At 63.0% G+C, this 19,692-nt stretch overlaps 1 protein-coding gene across 1 annotated transcript in view; it reads right to left on the bottom strand.

The window, feature by feature from the left end:
- Positions 1-7,531: 7,531 nt before the first annotated feature.
- The window catches only part of DYNC1I1 (dynein cytoplasmic 1 intermediate chain 1), a 50,902-nt gene continuing 38,741 nt past the window's right edge, over positions 7,532-19,692 (bottom strand). The window contains exons 5-7 of the mRNA XM_074267337.1: positions 12,534-12,602; positions 8,356-8,503; positions 7,532-7,957 (exon numbers count right to left, since the gene is read on the bottom strand). Of these exons, the coding sequence (XP_074123438.1) occupies positions 7,532-7,957; positions 8,356-8,503; positions 12,534-12,602 (643 nt within the window). The remainder of the gene's footprint in view (positions 7,958-8,355; positions 8,504-12,533; positions 12,603-19,692) is intronic.

Genomic DNA, 19,692 nt, shown 5'->3' with positions numbered 1-19,692 from the left:
TCTGGGCTGCGCTGGGTCGTTCTTTATTTTCCTAGTCATTTCCCGGGACACGTCTGCCGGTTTCTCGGAGCCTGGAACCACGCACAGCCAGTTTGCGGCTTCCGGCATCAACTTTGGGCGCCCAGAATAGGACCCTCCCAAAGCTCCTGGGGGGGGGGCCCTCCCTGGACAGCTCCTGCTTCTGTCAGAGCAGGGACATCTCTTAGGGCATTTCTCGGGGTGGGGGCACGTGTCCCATGTACTGACACATGGCTGCTCATGCAGGAGGATGGGGAGCCCTCCTTCTGCTTCCCCCCTTCCAGTCAGATGGGTGTCTGTTCCCACGAAGGGAAGCCAAGGAAAGAGCTGGCTCTCTGTTGGGGGCCGGGCCTGGGAGCGGGTCCTTAGGAGCCGGAGACAAGGGGACCTAGAGCCCTGGCGTCCCTGGTGACTCAGTTTCCCAGCCTGAGGCTGTGAGGATGTGCCGAAGGCTCCTTGACGTGACAGCCACAAAACGAAGCCCGTGGGCCCCAGGACAGGGAGGTTCAGCAGCCCACGGCGCGGGACTCCCAACGAAAGGGCGCGGGACAGCGCATAAATCCTCGGGCGCCTTCCAGACCGGCCGCCAGGCGGGCCACCCCCTCCCGCTGCGAGGGCTGGGGAGCGTCAGCCAATGAGCAGTGACGCTTCGGGGCGAGACCCAGAAATGGGCTGCTGGGGGAGGGGCGTCTGCAGGGAGGGCCAGACTCAATGAAACGTCCCCCGCACTTCTGGGGAGCTGGCTGAGAAGGGCCCCGTGTGCAGGAGGGTCCGGGAGCAGTTCCCTGGGGTCACCCTCAGCCTTAGGGGGGCGCCTGGGCCCTGAGTGGGCCGGATTTCTCTTGGTCACCTTAGCCAGGGCCTGGAGGGCAGCTGTGGTCCTTCAAGGTCCCTCATTCTGGTCCTGCCAGGTGCTTTGGGGGTTCAGCTTCAGCCCCATGGGCCGCACCCCAAGCTCTGGGCTGCCCTTGCAAACTGAGATCACATTTGCACATTCCACAATTCTGTGAGTAATCTCTCCTCCAAAGATCTGGGGTTTATGAGCCCTCCTCCTGACTGCTCAAACCCAAGCACTGGGCCCCAAGCCTGCCGCGCTGACCGCCCCCCACGTCTGGGGCCACGGGACCGCCTGGGCCCCAAGCCTGCCGCGCTGAGCGCCCCCCACGTCTGGGGCCACGGGACCGCCTGGGCCCCAAGCCTGCCGCAGTGACCGCCCCCCACGTCTGGGGCCACGGGACCGCCTGGGCCCCAAGCCTGCCGCGCTGACCGCCCCCCACGTCTGGGGCCACGGGACCGCCTGGGCCCCAAGCCTGCCGCGCTGAGCGCCCCCCACGTCTGGGGCCACGGGACCGCCTGGGCCCCAAGCCTGCCGCAGTGACCGCCCCCCACGTCTGGGGCCACGGGACCGCCTGGGCCCCAAGCCTGCCGCGCTGACCGCCCCCCACGTCTGGGGCCACGGGACCGCCTGGGCCCCAAGCCTGCCGCGCTGACCGCCCCCCACGTCTGGGGCCACGGGACCGCCTGGGCCCCAAGCCTGCCGCGCTGAGCGCCCCCCACGTCTGGGGCCACGGGACCGCCTGGACCCCAAGCCTGCCGCGCTGACCGCCCCCCACGTCTGGGGCCACGGGACCGCCTGGGCCCCAAGCCTGCCGCGCTGAGCGCCCCCCACGTCTGGGGCCACGGGACCGCCTGGGCCCCAAGCCTGCCGCGCTGAGCGCCCCCCACGTCTGGGGCCACGGGACCGCCTGGGCCCCAAGCCTGCCGCGCTGACCGCCCCCCACGTCTGGGGCCACGGGACATACACTGTAACATCTCTAGGTGGAAGTCCGGGGCCCCAGGGCCAGTGAGGTTGGACTCACTGAGCCTCACTGAGGCTCTGTCCAGGCCTGGGCTCTGACTCCTGCCTGAGGGCCAGGGATTTCTCTTCCTCTACAGGGGGCTCTGAAGACCCCAAGGAAGGGAGCGTGCAGAGCTGAGACCCCCAGAGCCACAGCCAAGGTCCCTGCAGCGCTTGGGTGGCTCCAGAGCACACCCGGGCACCGAGACCCCAGGAGAGGGCCGTCTGAACTGGGGGCATGACGGGGATTTTGAGCCTCCTCAAAGGAGCTGCTTCTCTCCCCCTTTCTCCTGCCTCATAATTACAGCCTTGCAGCTGCTGCAGCCAGGGAAGCCCCAGAGCAGCTGAGATGGGAACGGCCACGGCCCGCCGTCCCCCCGCCGGGGCCTCTCCCCGGCATCTCAGGTTCTAGGCGCGAGTCTGTTCTTGGCCATTGCCCACAGGCCCCAAACACGGGCCTGGAGGCCTGCCAGGGACCACTCAGGGCAGAACCTCATACTCCGCCAGGGTCTGGAGTCCGCCGGAGCCTGGGTTCCCGCCCGTGGCATCTGGCGCTTCGGGCCCCCACACACCGGAGGCTCGGCCCGCCCCGGGTCTGTCGCCAGTGCGGCCCCAAGTCGACGTGGCAGGAGAAGGCCGGGCTTTTATTCCAGGTCCTCCTCCTCCTGCCCGAAGCCCACCGCCAGCCACAGCAGAACGCAGGCCGTGACCAGCAGCCCCCTGGGGCCGGGGACTCCCATGGGAGCGTCTCTGGCCACCCCCCAGGGCAGGTTCCTCCCAAAATGTCAGAAGGGAAGTGATGTGTGTTTGCTCTGATCCCCATTTTACAGATGAGGAAACCGAGGCACCGAGGGGGACCCTGTGACACAGTCCCGCAGCCAGCCAGCAGAAGAGCCCCCGGGCCCCCGAACCCTCCCTCTGTCTCTTCCTCCCAAGCACTGACCCAAGCCTCTAACTCTCTGCATCCATGGAGTTTCCTGGCTCGGAGCCCGGCCTCCCACAGCATCCACTCCCACCTCAGCACAGCAGCCAGGACGTGCCGGGGTCAGCATGGGGCCGCAGGAGCCACGCTGGGGCTTTCGACTCACGGCCCACTCCCCACATCCATCGGGACGCCCTGGCCGGGCCTGGGGGGTCCCATGGACAAAGAGCGCCCTAAAACTGCCATGAAAACCACCTGAGAAGCAGCAGGAAGCGTGGGGCCCCGCCAAGGGTGAGGAGGGGGCAGAGCCCTCAGAGACAGGCCCTGCCCATCAGGCTCTCTGTGCCCTCCCAGCTCTGCCAGCTCCCTCGGCGTCCAGGAGCCGCCCCGACCAGGAAGAACAGAAAGCCCCCCTCGCTCCCCAGCTTCGGCCAGCGCGGCCCCCAGCCACCTGAGGCCGGGCTCTTGGCGGGGAGCCGGAGCATCGAGGCAACTCTCGGGCCGCGGGGACCTTGGTCTGGCTCAGTGGCTTCCAGCCAGGGTCGCTTCTGTGCCTTCGCTGACCAGCCAGGGATGGGGACCTCATCGGGCCACGGTCTCCAGCCTTCCCGGAGCAGACGAGGGACCCCCTGAGCCTTCCCAGGGTCGGCTGGAGCACGCTGTCCAGAAAGTGCTGGGAGAAGCTCAGAAAGCTGCCTCCTGCCCCGAAGAGCAGCTCTGGGCCCTGAGAAGGGGACCCCGGGCCCCAGCATGGCAAACTCCCGAAGATCATCCTCAATTTCTGAGCAGCTGCTCTGGGCTTCACCCCCTCAAGGGAAAAGTGCACGGGCAGGGAGGTGGGCCACAGACACGAGCCCTGCTCTGGGGGATCTTGGGCTCCCTCCCGGGGTGGGGGGAGACTTCAGGAAGCATCCCCAGGGGCTGCCGAGATCCAAGAACGAAATCCAAAGACCCACGGGAACGTCTGGCACGTGGCCGGCTCGGGAGCTGGTCCCTGAAAGGCAGGATCTGCCAGGGCAACTCCAGACGCAGCCCCTGGGCCAGGAGCCACAGAAAGGCCGGGGGGAGGTCCCGGGACGCCGAGGGAACGGTGGAAGGTCCCGGGCTGCTGAGGGGACGGCCGAGCCCTTGGGGCGGGCACCTGCAGCCCCCCCTGCGCACATCCCCTCATCTCCTCGATGTCTGCTTCCTCCTCTGGAAGGAGGGAACAACAGGGCCCACAGCCCCTTCCTCCTCCGGGCCTCAGGACGCCAGATGCTCCTGCTTCTCGTCCCGGGGCTGCCCTTTTCTTGGACCGGCCCTCGCGGACGGCCGGTGCAGAGCCACAATTTTGTGGTGGTCGGGGCGGGGGCCGTGCCGGGGTCCTCCAGGGACTGGCCCGCCCGGGGTCCGAGGGCACGCCAGCTCCTCACCCAAGCAGTCCCTGTGAGGGAGGGACGGCCCTCCACGGTCCCGCGGGCTGAGCCGGCTCGGGTCGGACAGACGCCCACGTGGCTGGCGGCAGCGCCAAAAGCAGGCCTTGGGCCCCCCCAAAGCCCGGCCCTGGCGCCCGCTGCCCGGCTCAGCTCGGCCGCTTGGCTCGGGGCTGAGGGAGCAGCCCGGAGAGGAAATTCCAGTGGCCGTGTTCATTCTGATCGGGCTTCAGGAAATGGAAAGAAGAAGCCGTCGATTAGCGGCACAGGAAGCTTTAACTCACACGGCGGGCAGCTTCTGCCAGCAGATGCCCGCCAGCTTCGCTCAGAAGGCTGGCATTCGGGCCAGCCCCAGATTTCAGGCCGACGTCCCGGAAGCTGACGTCAGCCCTAATTGCACATTCCCTCTGGTCGAGGGCGAGGACGTGAGCCAGGCCCGAAAGCCTGTCATTATCTCAGCTAATCATGCAGCCTGGGGGGCTTGGCACTCCTGCCCGCCCCATGCCAATGAAGCGCCTCCCCAGCCCCACCCCCACCTGGGCAGTGGCTAGACGAGGGCCCGGAGGGCTCTTGAACGTCATGGCCGTGGGCTGCCCCAAGGGGGGCGGGCTGCCCCGAGGAGGATGGACTTGTCCTGGCTCCCGACGAGCTGGCAGCATCAGCCACGGTGGGCACGGCCACGGGCTGCCCGGCACTTGGGCTCCTTCTCACCCACGGGCTGAGCTCTGGCTGAGCTCTGGGCACCGGGTGCTGCAGGATCTGTCCAAGGTACCCCAACAAGTCTCCAGGAAGTGGAGGTCAATGTCTCCTCAAAGGCCTTTCCTTCACTCATAGAACGAAGGAGCCGGGGGGTGAACAGGCGCCTCGGCTCCCCTGGGGAGGCTTCCCCGGCTGGAACACTTCTCTCTCCCCGGCCCGAGCTCCCCAAGCCTCCACTCGCGGGCTGTCAGGGCGCGGGCCGGCTGCTCCCTCCAAACAGGGAGGGTCCCGCTGTGGGGACCCGTCAGGAGGCTCGGCTTCGGGAACCCGGGGTCACTGATGCCAGGGCGCTGGCCCTGCCGGCTCCCGGGTGCCTGGAACGTGCCCGTGGCCTCCTCAGGAACCAGCTGTGGAGGGTCCTTAGGGAGGGGGTCCTAGTGAAGGAGAGATTCCTCCAGAGCATCATTGGGACTGAAGGAAGGGCTGTGCACGGGGGCAAAGACAGGGCCGCTGGGTCTCGGCTCCCCCACCTGCACCCCCTGCCCTGGCAGCCCCTCGTTCACAAGAGACGCTGAGGACGGGCCCGGTGCCGAACGGGCAGCAGCGAGCGCCGGAAACACCGTCCGCAGAGGCCGCTGAGCGGGCGCGTGCCAGGCATGGATGCGCCCGAGCCGGCAAGTGGGGGCGCGGGGAGGAGGAGCCCGTATCCGGCCTCTGACACGCTAACGTTCAGGCCTTTCCCAACATTCCCATTCAGCCCAAGACCTTTCCAGGGAGCATTGACTTGAGCTCTCAGTGTCACCATTAGCCATGCTTGGACTCTGGAACGGGGGGAAGAACTGGCCAACTTCGCTAGGAGAGCAGGAGCCCCCTCCCGCAATGGCTCGGGGGCAGCGGAGGACCCAGGGCCCTCCCCCTCACATGGGGTGCCGCCTGCGAGGCCCACAGCTCGGGAGAGCCCCAGCCCGGGGAGCCCCACTGGCGGCTCATCCCAGCATTCCCTGCTCCGTCCGTCCGGAGGTGCTGGACACCTGCCCACGCTCGCCATATTTCCCAGCGCCATTGCGAGAGTAAGAAGCCGAACGCGTGACTCTGGTCTTTCCCAGGCTTCCGTTTTTCACCCCCCAGCAGCCCAGCCCCCTACTTTAGGATCCACGGCCGCCCCAAATCCCACTGCCCCCAAAAGCCTGAAGCGGCGCCATGGGACGCAGACAGGACGCGCTTCCCTCAGGTCCCCCGCCCCCCAGGAATGGCGGGAGAGCTCCCAGCACCCAGACGCAGGCCGGACTCCCGCGGGCCGTGTTCCCTCACGGATTCTCTGCTCCGAATTCTCCCTGTCTCTCTCTCTCTTTTCTTCCCTTTTCCCTCCCTTTCCCTTCCCTTCTCCCTCCTTCCCTCCTCTCTTCTCTCCCTCCCTTTCCTCTCCTTTCCTTAAAAAACAATCTTTCCCTGCCAACATCTGGCTGGCGCTGAAATCCGCGCCATGGCGGCTTCACCCAGCGTCATTATCCCCCGAACCCAGACGTTGGCTCACCGATACCTGGCTCGCTGGGGTCCAGGGGAGCGGTCTCAGCGGGTCACCCCGGGGTCACGCCCGGAAACCGCCCGCGCCCCTGGGGCCTCCTGGTGGCTTCCACAGAAGCAAAGCACCCGGTCAGGCGCCAGAAGACCTCCAGCTCTCACCGCTTCTCCCCTGGAAATCTGGGGGACTCGTGGGGCCCTGCTCTGCCACCAGGGGGCACACTTGGCCTGCTCTGGGAGCCACGCTCCAGGAGCTCGGGAAGGGAAAGCCTAGCGAGCCGGCCCTGGAGCCCGGCCCTGGAGCCGAGTGCCCCCGGCTGGCACTGGCAGCTCCCCAGGAAGCGGACCCCCCCCCCTCTTCTCGCTCCCGGGTGCCCAGGGCCTGCGCGATGGTGGCGGACTAGTGAGCGAGGCCCCGGGGACAGTGGCCGGCCCGCTCTGCCCGCAGCAGGGTCCAGCCAAGGCTCCAGGCCATCGCTCTGGTGAGTGCCGGGCCCGGGAGCCGCCTGCTGGGGAGGCCGGGGACGAGCGGGGTAGTGGGACACAGGAGTGAGAGGGGAGGGGGGGAAGGGGGCCGGGGGCCGGGGGCCGGGGATCGGGGACGAGTGGGGTAGTGGGACACAGGAGTGAGAGGGGAGGGGGGGAAGGGGGCCGGGGGCCGGGGACGAGCGCTGCAGTGGGACACAGGAGTGAGAGGGGAGGGGGGGAAGGGGGCCGGGGGCCGGGGACGAGCGCTGCAGTGGGACACAGGAGTGAGAGGGGACTGGGGGGCCTGGGGGCCGGGGGCAGAGGGATGGGGGCCGGGGGCCGGGGACGAGAGGGGTAGTGGGACACAGGAGTGAGAGGGGAGGGGGGGAAGGGGGCCGGGGGCCGGGGACGAGAGGGGTAGTGGGACACAGGAGTGAGAGGGGAGGGGGGGAAGGGGGCCGGGGGCCGGGGACGAGCGCTGCAGTGGGACACAGGAGTGAGAGGGGAGGGGGAGGGAAGGGGGGCCGGGGGCCGGGGGCCGGGGATCGGGGACGAGTGGGGTAGTGGGACACAGGAGTGAGAGGGGAGGGGAGCGGGAGCCAGACCCCGAGCTTCGCCGCACCCTTTGCCACACGAGCCTGTTTCCGAGCTGGGTCACACATCGGTAGAAGCCTCCCCGGGGCGATCCACAAAGTGTGAGACAGAACGGAGGTTCTGGGGGCGCTCCCGGCGGGCCGAAGCGCTGATAATCAGAGAAGCGCGAACCGAGCGCCGGCCAAGGGGCGTCCGTGCAGGGCTGGGGGGCCGGGAGCGGCGCTGCGGGCGGGGCAGCCGTTCCGGAACCCGGATTGCCCCCCCCCCCCAGTCACTGAGCCGAGCTGGTGCTGGAAACCCTGGCGGCGCTGTGTCCCAGAGAGACCGGGCAGGAGGAAGGGCCCGCGGCACAAAGATGCGCGGAGAAGTGGGCGGAAGCGGGGGCGCGGTGGAGAATGGGAGGCGGCAAGGGGGGGGCTCCGGCCCGGACCGCAGCAAAGGGAAGGAGCCGGAAGAACAAGTTCCGAACACCGAGATGGCCGAGACCTAGCACAGAGACACCCAGAGGCTCGGCCAGGGCGATGGCCGCCCCCAGCGTCACGCGAAGGCTCGGCCCCCCAGGCCCGGTGCCGTCCTCCGCCGTGCGGACAAGCTTTGCTTTTTTCATGGAGGGAGCGGGAGGGAGCGCTCATTGCTGTTCACAGAAGAAACTTTAATTAAAGAATAACGAGTGCAGGAGGGTCTCAGCGGCTGCGGGGTCCCCGCCAGATCCCGTGCCCAACCCCAGCCCTGAAGCCAGGACTCCCGTTCCTGGGAAGCCCTGGTGAGCAGGCAGCAGAGCCCGCCCCTCTGAGCTCCCCCTCCCCGCGCCCCCGCCCCCCCCCCCTTTCCTCCCTCCCCCTGCCCCGCCCCGCCCCTCCCAGAGAGAGCTGTTCCATGCAGACACTTCTCAAGGTAGGAGCCAGACGCCTCTTACCTTCGGACTGGTGGGTGTCCAGCGGGGTCTGCGTCTCCTTGCAGTAGGACACCACCTCCCTGGGCAAGAAGTCCACCTGAGTCACCTTGGACACCCCGAGCTTGTGCAGTCTGCGCCTGGGAAGAGCAACGGGTCACCCTGAAGTGGGCAGGCGAGCCCGGGGCCGGCCACAGCCCCCCACGCGGCCCGAGCAGTGCCAGGGGAAGGCTGGCGGCAGAAGGCAGGCCGTCCCCGAGGAGCCGGGCCCGGGCTCTGCCCACTGGTCTCGCCTTTCTCTCCTGCAAAACGGGGCCGGGACCGAGGGGCTCGCACTGTTCTGCGGTCTCCCCAGCCGGAAGCCCGGGCCGGCTCCTCTGGGTGTTAGCAAGGGCCCTCGGTGCCAAAGAACCTGGGGGGGGGGGCGAGGCTTCTGCCTCCGGTGTCCTCAGCCAATGACCGCTAACACAGGGTCAGAGGCAAGGACTGGGGGCAGGACTTGGGAGAACCCAAAAGGCCGAGGGCCCAGAGAGAGGGGAGGGCCAGGGGGAGCACGGCACCAAGGGCCCAGAGAGAGAGGAGGGCCAGGGGGAGCACGGCACCAAGGGCCCAGAGAGAGAGGAGGGCCAGGGGGAGCACGGCACCACGGTCCCAGAGAGAGAGGAGGGCCAGGGGGATCACGGCACCGCGGTCCCAGAGAGAGAGGAGGGCCAGGGGGAGCACGGCACCAAGGGCCCAGAGAGAGGGGAGGGCCAGGGGGAGCACGGCACCAAGGGCCCAGAGAGAGAGGAGGGCCAGGGGGAGCACCGCACCAAGGGCCCAGAGAGAGAGGAGGGCCAGGGGGAGCACGGCACCACGGTCCCAGAGAGAGAGGAGGGCCAGGGGGAGCACGGCACCGCGGTCCCAGAGAGAGAGGAGGGCCAGGGGGAGCACGGCACCAAGGGCCCAGAGAGAGGGGAGGGCCAGGGGGAGCACGGCACCAAGGGCCCAGAGAGAGAGGAGGGCCAGGGGGAGCACCGCACCAAGGGCCCAGAGAGAGAGGAGGGCCAGGGGGAGCACGGCACCACGGTCCCAGAGAGAGAGGAGGGCCAGGGGGAGCACGGCACCAAGGGCCCAGAGAGAGAGGAGGGCCAGGGGGAGCACGGCACCAAGGGCCCAGAGAGAGGGGAGGGCCAGGGGGAGCACGGCACCAAGGGCCCAGAGAGAGGGGAGGGCCAGGGGGAGCACGGCACCAAGGGCCCAGAGAGAGGGGAGGGCCAGGGGGAGCACGGCACCAAGGGCCCAGAGAGAGGGGAGGGCCAGGGGGAGCACGGCACCAAGGGCCCAGAGAGAGGGGAGGGCCAGGGGGAGCACGGCACCAAGGGCCCAGAGAGAGGGGAGGGCAAGGGGGAGCACGGCACCAAGGGCCCAGAGATAGGGGAGGGCAAGGGGGAGCACGGCACCAAGGGCCCAGAGATAGGGGAGCTGGGGGAGCACGGCACCGTGGTCCCAGAGAGAGAGGAGGTCCAGGGGGAGCACGGCACCACGGTCCCAGAGAGAGAGGAGGACCAGGGGGAGCACAGCACCAAGGGCCCAGAGAGAGGGGAGGTCCAGGGGGAGCACGGCACCGCGGTCCCAGAGAGAGAGGAGGTCCAGGGGGAGCACGGCACCAAGGGCCCAGAGAGAGGGGAGGGCCAGGGGGAGCACGGCACCGTGGTCCCAGAGAGAGAGGAGGACCAGGGGGAGCACGGCACCAAGGGCCCAGAGAGAGAGGAAGGCCAGGGGGAGCACGGCACCAAGGGCCCAGAGAGAGGGGAGCTGGGGGAGCACAGCACCGAGAGCCCAGTACCAGTGCTCCCTACAAGATGCTTCCATCCATCCCTTTGGGGACCTTAGCTACAGCCTAAGGCTGGGTCTCTCGGGCCCCCAGGACACAGGAAGGCATCAGGATGGGAGGCAGGGAGGCCGACTCCCCTGTCATGGCACTGAGTGGTCAGTGCATAAAACGATCCCACTGGCTCCCCAGGCAGCACCCATGGCATGTACCCAGGCCGGGGGAGGGAGCATCAGGCTCTCGGAGGAAAGAAAGGTCTCCCGGAGAAGCAGAGCTTTGAGGGGAGCTAGTGATGAGGAGGAAGGGCATCCCGGGCCAGAGATGAAGCCCAGTGGGACTGGACTGTGAGTGCATGAATCAGAGGAGAGAGCGATGGGAGCCCAGGGAGGAGTCAGCCCAGGGAGTCTGCTTGCAGAGGCAGGCGGGGAGACCGGTCAAACCCCTCCGGCCCTGGAAGGTGGAGGAACCCTGGCCGGAGTCCTTTATCAAGGCTGGGCGAGGGACCTGGGCGGAGGGGACCGTCCCTGGGGACGAGACCCGGAACTTCCTGGAGGCGGAAGGGCTGAGGCCTGAGCTGTGGCCCTGGGAGGGTCAGTAAGAGGGGAAACGGGGGCCTGGCTCACACAAGATGAGCTCCAGACGCCACAGAACGTCCAACAAGACAATGGGATGTGGGACGGCGACTCGGCCGCAGAGGGTCAGCGACCCCAGGCAGCCCATGAGGTCAACAAAGTGGGCCCAGGACACAGAGCTGGAGCCCAGCCCCGACCAGGGGCGAGCAAAGGCACGGTCGGACAGGAGGAGAGCCAGAGGGGGGCACTGGTGACCCGGGGGAGGCAGTGACTACGCCGCGGTCACTCTGCTGACACTGTCCTCCACAGCTAAGGTGCCGCTTCCCACTAGGGCTGCAGGGCTTCCCTGCCTTCCTTCCAGGTCCACAGATCTGGCTGACTTGGGACCCAAACGAGCTGCGGGGGAAGCCAGACCGGGCCTGCATCCCTCCTCACCGCCCTCAATGCCCCAGGACTCCACCAGTCTGATGGCAGTCGGGAAACTGGGAGACCCCAGACTCTTCATCTGCATCCCTTTTGACACCCAGTGCAAGAACACAGAAAGTGCCTGGAGCTCGAGGTCTTGGGCATGAAACTACATTGGGGCCAGGAGAAGGCAGCTCCCTAGTCCCATCCGCCCACAAAGACGCTCCAGGAGTGCTATTCTAGGGGCGATTCAGCCTCTGCCAGCTGGGGACAGGATCAGCTATGGACAGAACAGGCCTTCTCAAGGCCCCTCCCTCCCCAAGACCCCCTGGGACCCACCCTGCAGCCAGTAGGAACAGACGGACGGAAGTTCTGGTTCCCACAGCTGCCTGGACTGAGGCGGAGGGGGCAGGGAGCTCCAGAGAGCTAGGGAATTGGAATTCAAAGATCCGAATTCAAATTCTGCCTCTGCCACCAACAAGGTGGGTGCCCCTGGGCTACTCACTTCAATTTTCCCAGCCTCAATTTTTCATCTATAAACAGGGATAATAACTGGCCTTCCCTCTCCGGGCTATTGTGAGATCCATAGGGACAATAGCTGCAAAATGCCTGGAAACCCTGAAAGTACGATGTGAACATGGACTGTTATCCTGGTGGCTGCTGTGGTCAGCTGGTCATTAACCCTGGGCCTTGGGGACCTCCCTCAGTGGGTCCTGCTTGCCCTTGGCCCTGCTACTCCTCAAGGCCCCACTCTGTGCCTCGGCCTTTTACCCCCCTGTGACTGTAGCCTGCACCCCAGAAACGGATGTGACCCAGAACCCCATCCATGTTTCCCTTCTTGCTGACCTGGGTCATTTCTGAGGCTCTAGACTGTCCAGTTCTGGGGCCAGAAAGGGCTTTGAGGGAAGTGGGACTAAGCCCTCCCCCTCTGACATGGCGTCTCTCCCACCGCTGCTACAGACTTCTTGGGCAGCCGGTCACTAACACAGACCCAGGCCCCAATAGCTTGTGGCTGTTATGAGGCTTTTGGGGGAAGGGGGAGACTGAGAAGCGCCCAGGAGAACCTCTTGGATCTGGATCCTGAGTAGAACAGGGACCCCACAACATGGCAGTCACGGGGGTGTGAGGAACTGGGGGGACAGCGCTGTTCCCCTTGTCCCTCTGGGAAAGAAGGGGGATCACACAGGGAAGGGAAGCCATGGCCATCTTTTTGTGGTGTCTTTCCTCAAAAAGATGCTTCCTTGGAAGTCTGGGAATTAACTGGAAGGAAATCAGCATCACAAAGGGCCGATTCAGCAAGAGGGACAGACAAGAGCCCAGCCTTTCCAGCACAACGTCTGCGAGAAGAGCCCACCACAGAACAAAAGAGCTGACAAATACCCAATTTCTGAGTCTGTCTGGAGCTGCAGCACTGAGGGGTCAGTGTCCCACTGCAGGGTCCTAAGGCAGCTGGTTATCAGGTGTGCAGCACAAAGGGAAAAAGAACACAGAGGATTAACAAAAAGGGTGGAAAAAATCATCTCCCGAACCAAGTCAGAGCCATTTACATACACAGAAACATGTGCAGCCCCCAGACCCAGCGTGGGGGAAGCCAGGGGAGGACAAACAGTGGGCAGAGCCAGGCAGTGGAGTAGGGGAAGGGCCCTCCAGGGGTCTTCTCGGAAGAAAGCCCGGGCTAAATAATCCAACCGCGGCCTTCCTTATTCTCAGCTGCCTGGTGTTTGTGTCGCGAATTAAGCTACTTGCTCCTAATGTTCAACCACAGGCTACTGGCCATGACCATGCTCAGGTTCCCCAAGTGCTCCATCACCTCCCAGTCACTGGTATGAACCCCATCTGGTCACAGTGAATCACGGGGGTGCATTTTGCTGCATCTCTTTGCTGAGGTTTTACTTAAATTGGAGGAGGAAGCAATATTCATTAGTGATAGTGGTCTGGTGCTTTCTTTCTCTTCTATATCTGTCCCTCGTTTTACCATTAGTTCTATTTTTATCCCCTAAAATCTGTCTGGACCAAAGTTTTGCTCTGTTTCATTTTCCCGGAGTCATTCATTTACTACTCATTCAGTTTTAGTTTCTAAGATGGTATTTTTAGACACCTGGTTCTACTTTTGTTAATTTGGATATTTCTGAGTTTGATAAATAGTCATTATTTTCCTTTAAGTTCTCAGTTAAGTAACATTAAATTGTGCGTACTAACTAATGATTTCTGTTTTTATTTGCCCTTTATTCACTACCAGTCTACCTTGTTCCTTTCATGTTTTGGTCATTGGATCTCCCTCTCCTTTTTGCCATTAGTCAGTAGGGTTTAATGATTTTGCTAGTCCTAAAAAGTTTTACTTATCATTTCTACAATCCTTTTGCTTTCACTTATTTCTATTTCTCCTCTAATTTTTTTTTAATTCTTTTTTTTTTCTCCTGAGGCTGGGGTTAAGTGACTTGCCCAGGGTCACACAGCTAGGCCGAGTTAAGTGTCTGAGACCAGATTTGAACTCGGGTCCTCTTGATTCAAGGCTGGTGCTCTACTGCGCCACCTAGCTGCCCCCTCTCCTATAATTTTCAAAGTTTCTTTTTTTATGCCTGTTTGGATTTTAATTGTTTTATTTTCTAGATTTGTCCATTGCATTCTCAAGTCATCATTCCCATCCTTCTCTATTTTAATCACCATATTTTTTTCTTCTTTAACACTATAATGTTTCTTCTTAGGAGTGTCTCAGCTACATCCCCAATTCTCTTCAGCTTACCTCATTTTTATTGTGCTCCTTATTTCCATCCATTATTGCTACTCAACTTTATTGTCCAGAATGTTGCTATTTAATTTTTGTATAGCTTTGTATCTTTTTCTTATATATTAGTTAATAATTATAATCTAAAAAGGATGCTTTATTATTTCTGACTTTTAACATTTATTTATGATTTATATACACATGTGCGGATTTATAAAGATTATGTGATGGACAGAAATATACATATTCTTTAATATATTCATTCAGAAGATACTATTTCTTTCAAATCTAATTTTCAAGTCTGATAAATTTTTTAAAATTTTTGTTAGATTTATCCAACTCTGAAAGTGGTACTTTGCAGCTTCCCATCATTATTATAGAATTACTTACACTGTTTTATGATTCAGTTCATTTTAGTCTGGTTGCATTGAACACAAACTCTAGTATGGATTTCGTGCCCTGTCTACTCCAGGATCCATGTGGATCCAGTTGTTTTTAGGGCAGGTGAGCAGAAGGGAGCTAGCCATGCACTGAAGGAAAAGCCAAATGCAAGCATCCAGTAACCCAGAACAAGAAGTGCACGGGAAATGAACCTTGTTTGGACAAACTGTAGGCTCGTGCCTCAAGTCGCCTCCTTCCTTGTCAGGGTTCCCTAACCTCCCCCAGAACTCTTGCAAATCCTACCCCGGTGGCTTCCGAAACACGGCACTAGCTGGAGCCAGAACCCAGCAGGGACTTTGCTGCTTCTCACACTTACCTTTTGGAAGGAGCTTCTCACAAAGGGATGGGATCAGATAAAGTGATTTCTGTTGGAAGTTTTCTCTGGACTCTGAATCTCAAGCCCTTCCCTTATCATCTCTAAATCACTGGGAGGATTCTGCTCAGGAGGCAGTTTCTACTGATGGCTAGAAACGCTTGGTCACGGGGAATTTGGGCTGCAGGGTGGCCCTCACCTGCCTGTCGGTTCTTGGCTGTTTGAGGACCCCTGCCAAGCTCTCGGGCCCTGGCGCTGCTGACTGTGCCCGCCTCCCACTGCTGGGGTTCGCCGCTCATCTGTCAGCGGGTCAGTGGACGAGGGACGACCGCCGTTCTAGCCAGGCGGCAGATCGGCGGAGTGCACAAAGTCTCAGGCTGACCGTGGCCGCAAAGGGAGCAGGCCAGCAGGGATTCGGGACCAAACCCCAGCTCCCGAAGGCCCACCATGTGCCCGGTCCTGCTGGTGTAGGCCTGGAGATGCAGGGACAACAAGGGAAAAGACCCCGCCTCCAGAGCTTATGTTCGGCTGGGGGGGGCAGTGTGTACATTGTGGTGTCTACATTCAGGGTAAATGGGCCTGAGGAGGTCACCAAGCATAGGACGAGAGTCCCAGAACAGAGCCGTGAGCCTCCCATGGATCTGGAGGAGGATCCCACGAGGAAAAGAGAGGGAGAAGAGACCCATGAGAAAGCAGAGCCACAAGGACCCAGAGAGAAGGGAGCAGGACCAGACACCAGCGGTCGGGAAGAAAAGAACTTCTGGAGACCAAGAGGGGAGAGACACGGTCGGGGGCAGACTGCAGAGCGATGACAAGCGTGGGAGAGGGGAGGAGGAGGAAGCAAGGAGTGGAGAGAGCTTCTTGAGAACTTCAAATGATAGCTTGGAGGGTGCTGGGGCCGTGAAGATTGGAGAGCTTTTGTTTTTAAGAATAGGAAACTCGGGATGTGGCTTGGCTCGGTCCGTGTAGACAGCGCCCCCGGACCGGGGTCCATGTAGTCGGCACTCCCATCCTGGGGCCAGATCAAACTGCATCCGGTTCTTCTGAGTTGGAACATTTATTATCTTTCTCTTCCTTAATTGCCGGAGAGTGATAGGATATATTTCTTTACTCTCTTTAAAAAAAGGGGGCAGGGGTACATAAGTTTTATGAAGGGAGAATGTTCCGAGATTTTCACTAATCAAAAGCAAAATGGTTCCTGGTGCCCTCTGCCCTTTGGTGCCAAAGATGTCCCGGGTCTCTGAGGAGCTAGAGAGACTTCTCACGGCCAGAGGAAGAGGAAGAGTGCGGGAGCGTGGGAGGAATGGCCCTCCCTGGGCTCATCGTTGGGCTCTCAGCCCTCCCCGGGCTCTCCATCCGAGCTCCCGGTCCTCCCCGGGCTCATCGCCAAGCGCCTCCAGAATCGCCGTTTTCCCTCCAGTGCGACCAAAGCCTCTGGTGCTTGGGTGTGATTCTTTTTGTTCTTCCTTCTTCGAGCCTCAGTCTCCTCATCTGTAGAGAGGGCCTTGAACTGACCTGGCCCCTGAGGCCGTTCCAGCCAGCGCCTCTTCTCTGAGACGATCCCTCCTTGCTGTGGGGAGAGCGCTGGCCCTGGGGACGGGAAGCTCCGCTGTCCCCGCTGCACCCTGAAGGCCCTGGCGTGGGCTCCCTCCGGCTCTGGCGTGGGCTCCCTCCGGCTCTGGCGTGGGCTCCCTCCGGCTCTGGCATTCTATGTCTGGAAAGCGAGGCTGGAAGGCGGCCCGTGCTCTCCTGCCCGCTGAGACATCTCGGCTCCCTCACCCCCGAGCCAGCCCTTCCTGCCCAAACCTTTCATTCCAAGCCGCTGCGCTCTGGGAAATGAAGGGAGGGCTGGCCCGAGCCTTCCAGCTGTGCTGGAAATCCTGCTGGGCTGCTATTTGGGGAAGGGACGGTGGGACTGCTTGACATGATAATTAGCTGCAGGGGGGGCCGTGGCCCACGAGCCAACAGCCGTGAGTAACAGCCTCCAAACCCGCCAACGGGGCCCTTGTGGGCTTGACGTGTGGCAGGGCCGCTCCTGCAGCACGAGGGTGGGGGGCGGAGAGCTGGGGTTCACCAACCGCCCCCAGGGCTGGGGGGGCCGGTTCAGAGCCAACATCTCCCAGCTCCTCCCCTGCACAGCCACCGGATCCTCCCAACCACTCACGGGCGAGAGGGCGCCTCTCCCTCTGTCTGGCCCCCATTTGTCTCGGGCCATCTGTCCGGATCTCCTTGCCCGGGTGACTTGATCCCCTCCCCGGGGACTCTGCCTTGGAGCTGAGGGTCCCATTTGGGGAGTCAGCCAGCACAGACACCCCCAGACACAGCCCCAGCCCCAGAGCGGGCTGAATGAGCAAAGGTCGGCTCCTGACCCAGCCCCCACCTTCTCCAAGGACAGCGGCCAGAGGCTTCTGAGCTGAGCCGGGGGAGAGCTGGGACACGCTGGGCACACGACTGGTGAGAACGGCTCTCGGAACGGGCCAGCCTGAGCCCTGGCCCAGACGGAGGAGAGGCCAGCGGGGGGCCCCTCCGGCCCCATGGGCCCCTGAAGCCAGCAGGGCCTGCTCCCTGCCTCCACGCCCGGCCACTTCTCCGGGCACTCCAGCCCTCTGCCGCACGCCGTCCCCCGCCACGGTCCTCTCGGCCTGGGGCAGGACCAGGAGCCTCGGAGGCTGCAGAGATGCTTGGCCAGCTGTCTCGTCTCGGGATCTGCCAGGAGCCTCTCCCGGGTCTCGGGCACAGCCTGCCCTGAGCTTGTGGGCACTCTGTGAGGAGCAAGGCCTGGGGGCGCTTCGTCCCCCTAAGGGCCGCCTTGAGGCTTCTTCCAGCCCTTCCTCGTTGACCACCAATGATGAGGGCATCTAGAGAGCCATCCTAAGTCAGGGCACGGCCCCCGTAAGGATGATGGGCCCACTTCCTGCCCCAGATGGGGCGTTCCCAGACGGCCTCCCTAGGGGCCCGGGGGTCGGAGGAGACGGGATCTGGGCGGCGTGGGCCGAGCCTCAGAACACTGCCCGTGACCGCGGCCCACATCAGAGCTCCCCAAGGACTTCCAAGTGCTCCCGGAGTCACTGGGGGCGGTGGGGACCTTCTGAGAAGCAGGCGTGGGTATGGGAGGGGACGTTCCTGCCACCGGCGGACTCCCGTCCGGATCCTCTGTGACGAGGGCGTGGGGAGTCCTGCAGAGGGAGCCAGGGAGGCAGGGGGGGAGGAGGTCAGCCCGGGCGCCCGCCTTCGATCCCAGCTTCACCAAGGCCGCCCTTCAGGGGCTTCCCGGGGCTAGAAGGCGAAGCCCTCACTGAGCAGAGCCTGGCAGGGCTGGGGCAGGGCCTTGGCATGAAAGGGGCAGAGGGCCCGGCTCCTGGAAATGCTGGGGGAGTGGCTTTGGCCAATCAGCAGGCAGGAGAGGTGCCCTCCCAGGTGACACTTCTAAGCAGCCGGTGAGAGAACAGCCACAGAGGGGCCACAGAGCAAAGTCCGGCCCCAGGACAGAGCCGCAAGGGCTCTCAGAGGTCCGGAGCTTCCTTCCCAAAGATGGCGCTGAGACGGAAGAAGGGCCTCATGGGCAGTAAGCTGCAGGGCCGGTGCCCGCCTCCGAGCTCTCCTGTACTGGCACCCCGAGGAGCAGGGATTTCCCTCGGCTGTGTCTTTTTCCCACCACTGGCCCCAGGACCCCCAAAGGCACTCTGGTCGTTTCCCCAGAGCGGGCAGCGTCCATCACCTGCCTCCCTCGGCATGCCCCCGAGTTCCGGCTCAGAGGCACAGCGGTCACCCTGACTATGCAAGCAGTGGCTCCAGCCAAGCGGGGCAGTGGCCAAGGTGGCGAGCGCCTCAGCGGGCAGGACTGGGTGGTCAGAGCCTCTGGGCAGAGGGGGCCAACTTCTTCCTCCTCCTGGCGAGTGGGGCCGACCCCACTGGACTTCCCACTGCCTCTTAGCAGGAAAGTAACTGGCGACAGGCGTTAGTTCAAGGTCTTCAAAGTGACTGGCAAAGGATGGAGACGATCAAGGGGGTGAAGATGAGCGTGCTTCCAGGAAGAGGAAGCGGGCGGGCTGGAGCCGGAGGAACTCCGAGCCCCCACTGCCCTCCTGAGTAAGCCGGGGAGTCACCTTACTGACCCCAATTCTGACCGAGCTCCCCCCAATACTCGGGAAGGGCTCGGTGCGAGGTGAGAAAAGTCCCTGAGCTCAGTCGCTGGGGTCTCTGGCCCCCACTACCATGGAGCCTCCATCCCCAGCTCCATCCCCGAGGGCTCCCTTCAGCCTAGCCCTCCTAGAAGGGGGCTCACAGGAGCTGGCACTCTTTGGGCTTTGCCTGCCCTGCCGCCTCAGGGCTGGTGGCTCCTTCAGGCTTTACCCTTCCCTGCCCCCCTCAGGAGCCTGGCACTCTTCAGGCTTTGCCTGCCCTGCCGCCTCAGGGCTGGTGGCTCCTTCAGGCCAGATAAGGGACGGTTGGTCCCTCTTGCTTTGGCCACTTCTGGCATTAGAGTAGCTCTATCCCTCAGACACTCCTACTCCTTTGAGAGCCATAGCAGCCATCACCAGGCCCGTGCCAATCCTTAGGCCCTCCTTGCCCCAGACCTGCCAAGAAGGCCAGTGCCAGGCTCCCAGATTTCCCTGCCCTCATGCCCGGGGATTTCAGCATCCCCAGTGGTATCCACTCAGGCCCTGCTCTCTCCTCTGGCTCTGACTCCCATGCCTTTTCCCCTCCAAGGTCCAGAAATCCTTCCCCCTGACCCGCCCAGCTTTCTGTGCCCTCAGTGGCCCTGGCATGGATCCAGGCCCTTCTGGCCTCCCGGGGAGACTTGGCTGTGGCCCTGAGCAGTCCAGATGCCTCCCTGTCTTGGGTTTACAAGGGGTCCCGAGATCCCCAGGAATCTCCTGTCCCTTTGTGCCGTGTAGATACAGTCTGCCTCCTGCCTCCTAGCCCCGCCCAGGAAAGCCAGAGAGAAGAGGGACGGGGCCCTGCTGGACACAGCTCAGCCTTGCCTCAAAGGGATGCCCTTCTTGTCACCACTGAGAGAGGGAGGACCCTGAAACCTACTCATCTGTGAAATGGGCACG

The sequence above is a fragment of the Sminthopsis crassicaudata genome, chromosome 5, assembly GCF_048593235.1.
Source record: "Sminthopsis crassicaudata isolate SCR6 chromosome 5, ASM4859323v1, whole genome shotgun sequence".
Classification (NCBI taxonomy): domain Eukaryota; kingdom Metazoa; phylum Chordata; class Mammalia; order Dasyuromorphia; family Dasyuridae; genus Sminthopsis; species Sminthopsis crassicaudata.
Note: the sequence above shows the minus strand (reverse complement) of the source record. Positions and strands in the feature narration are given on the sequence as shown.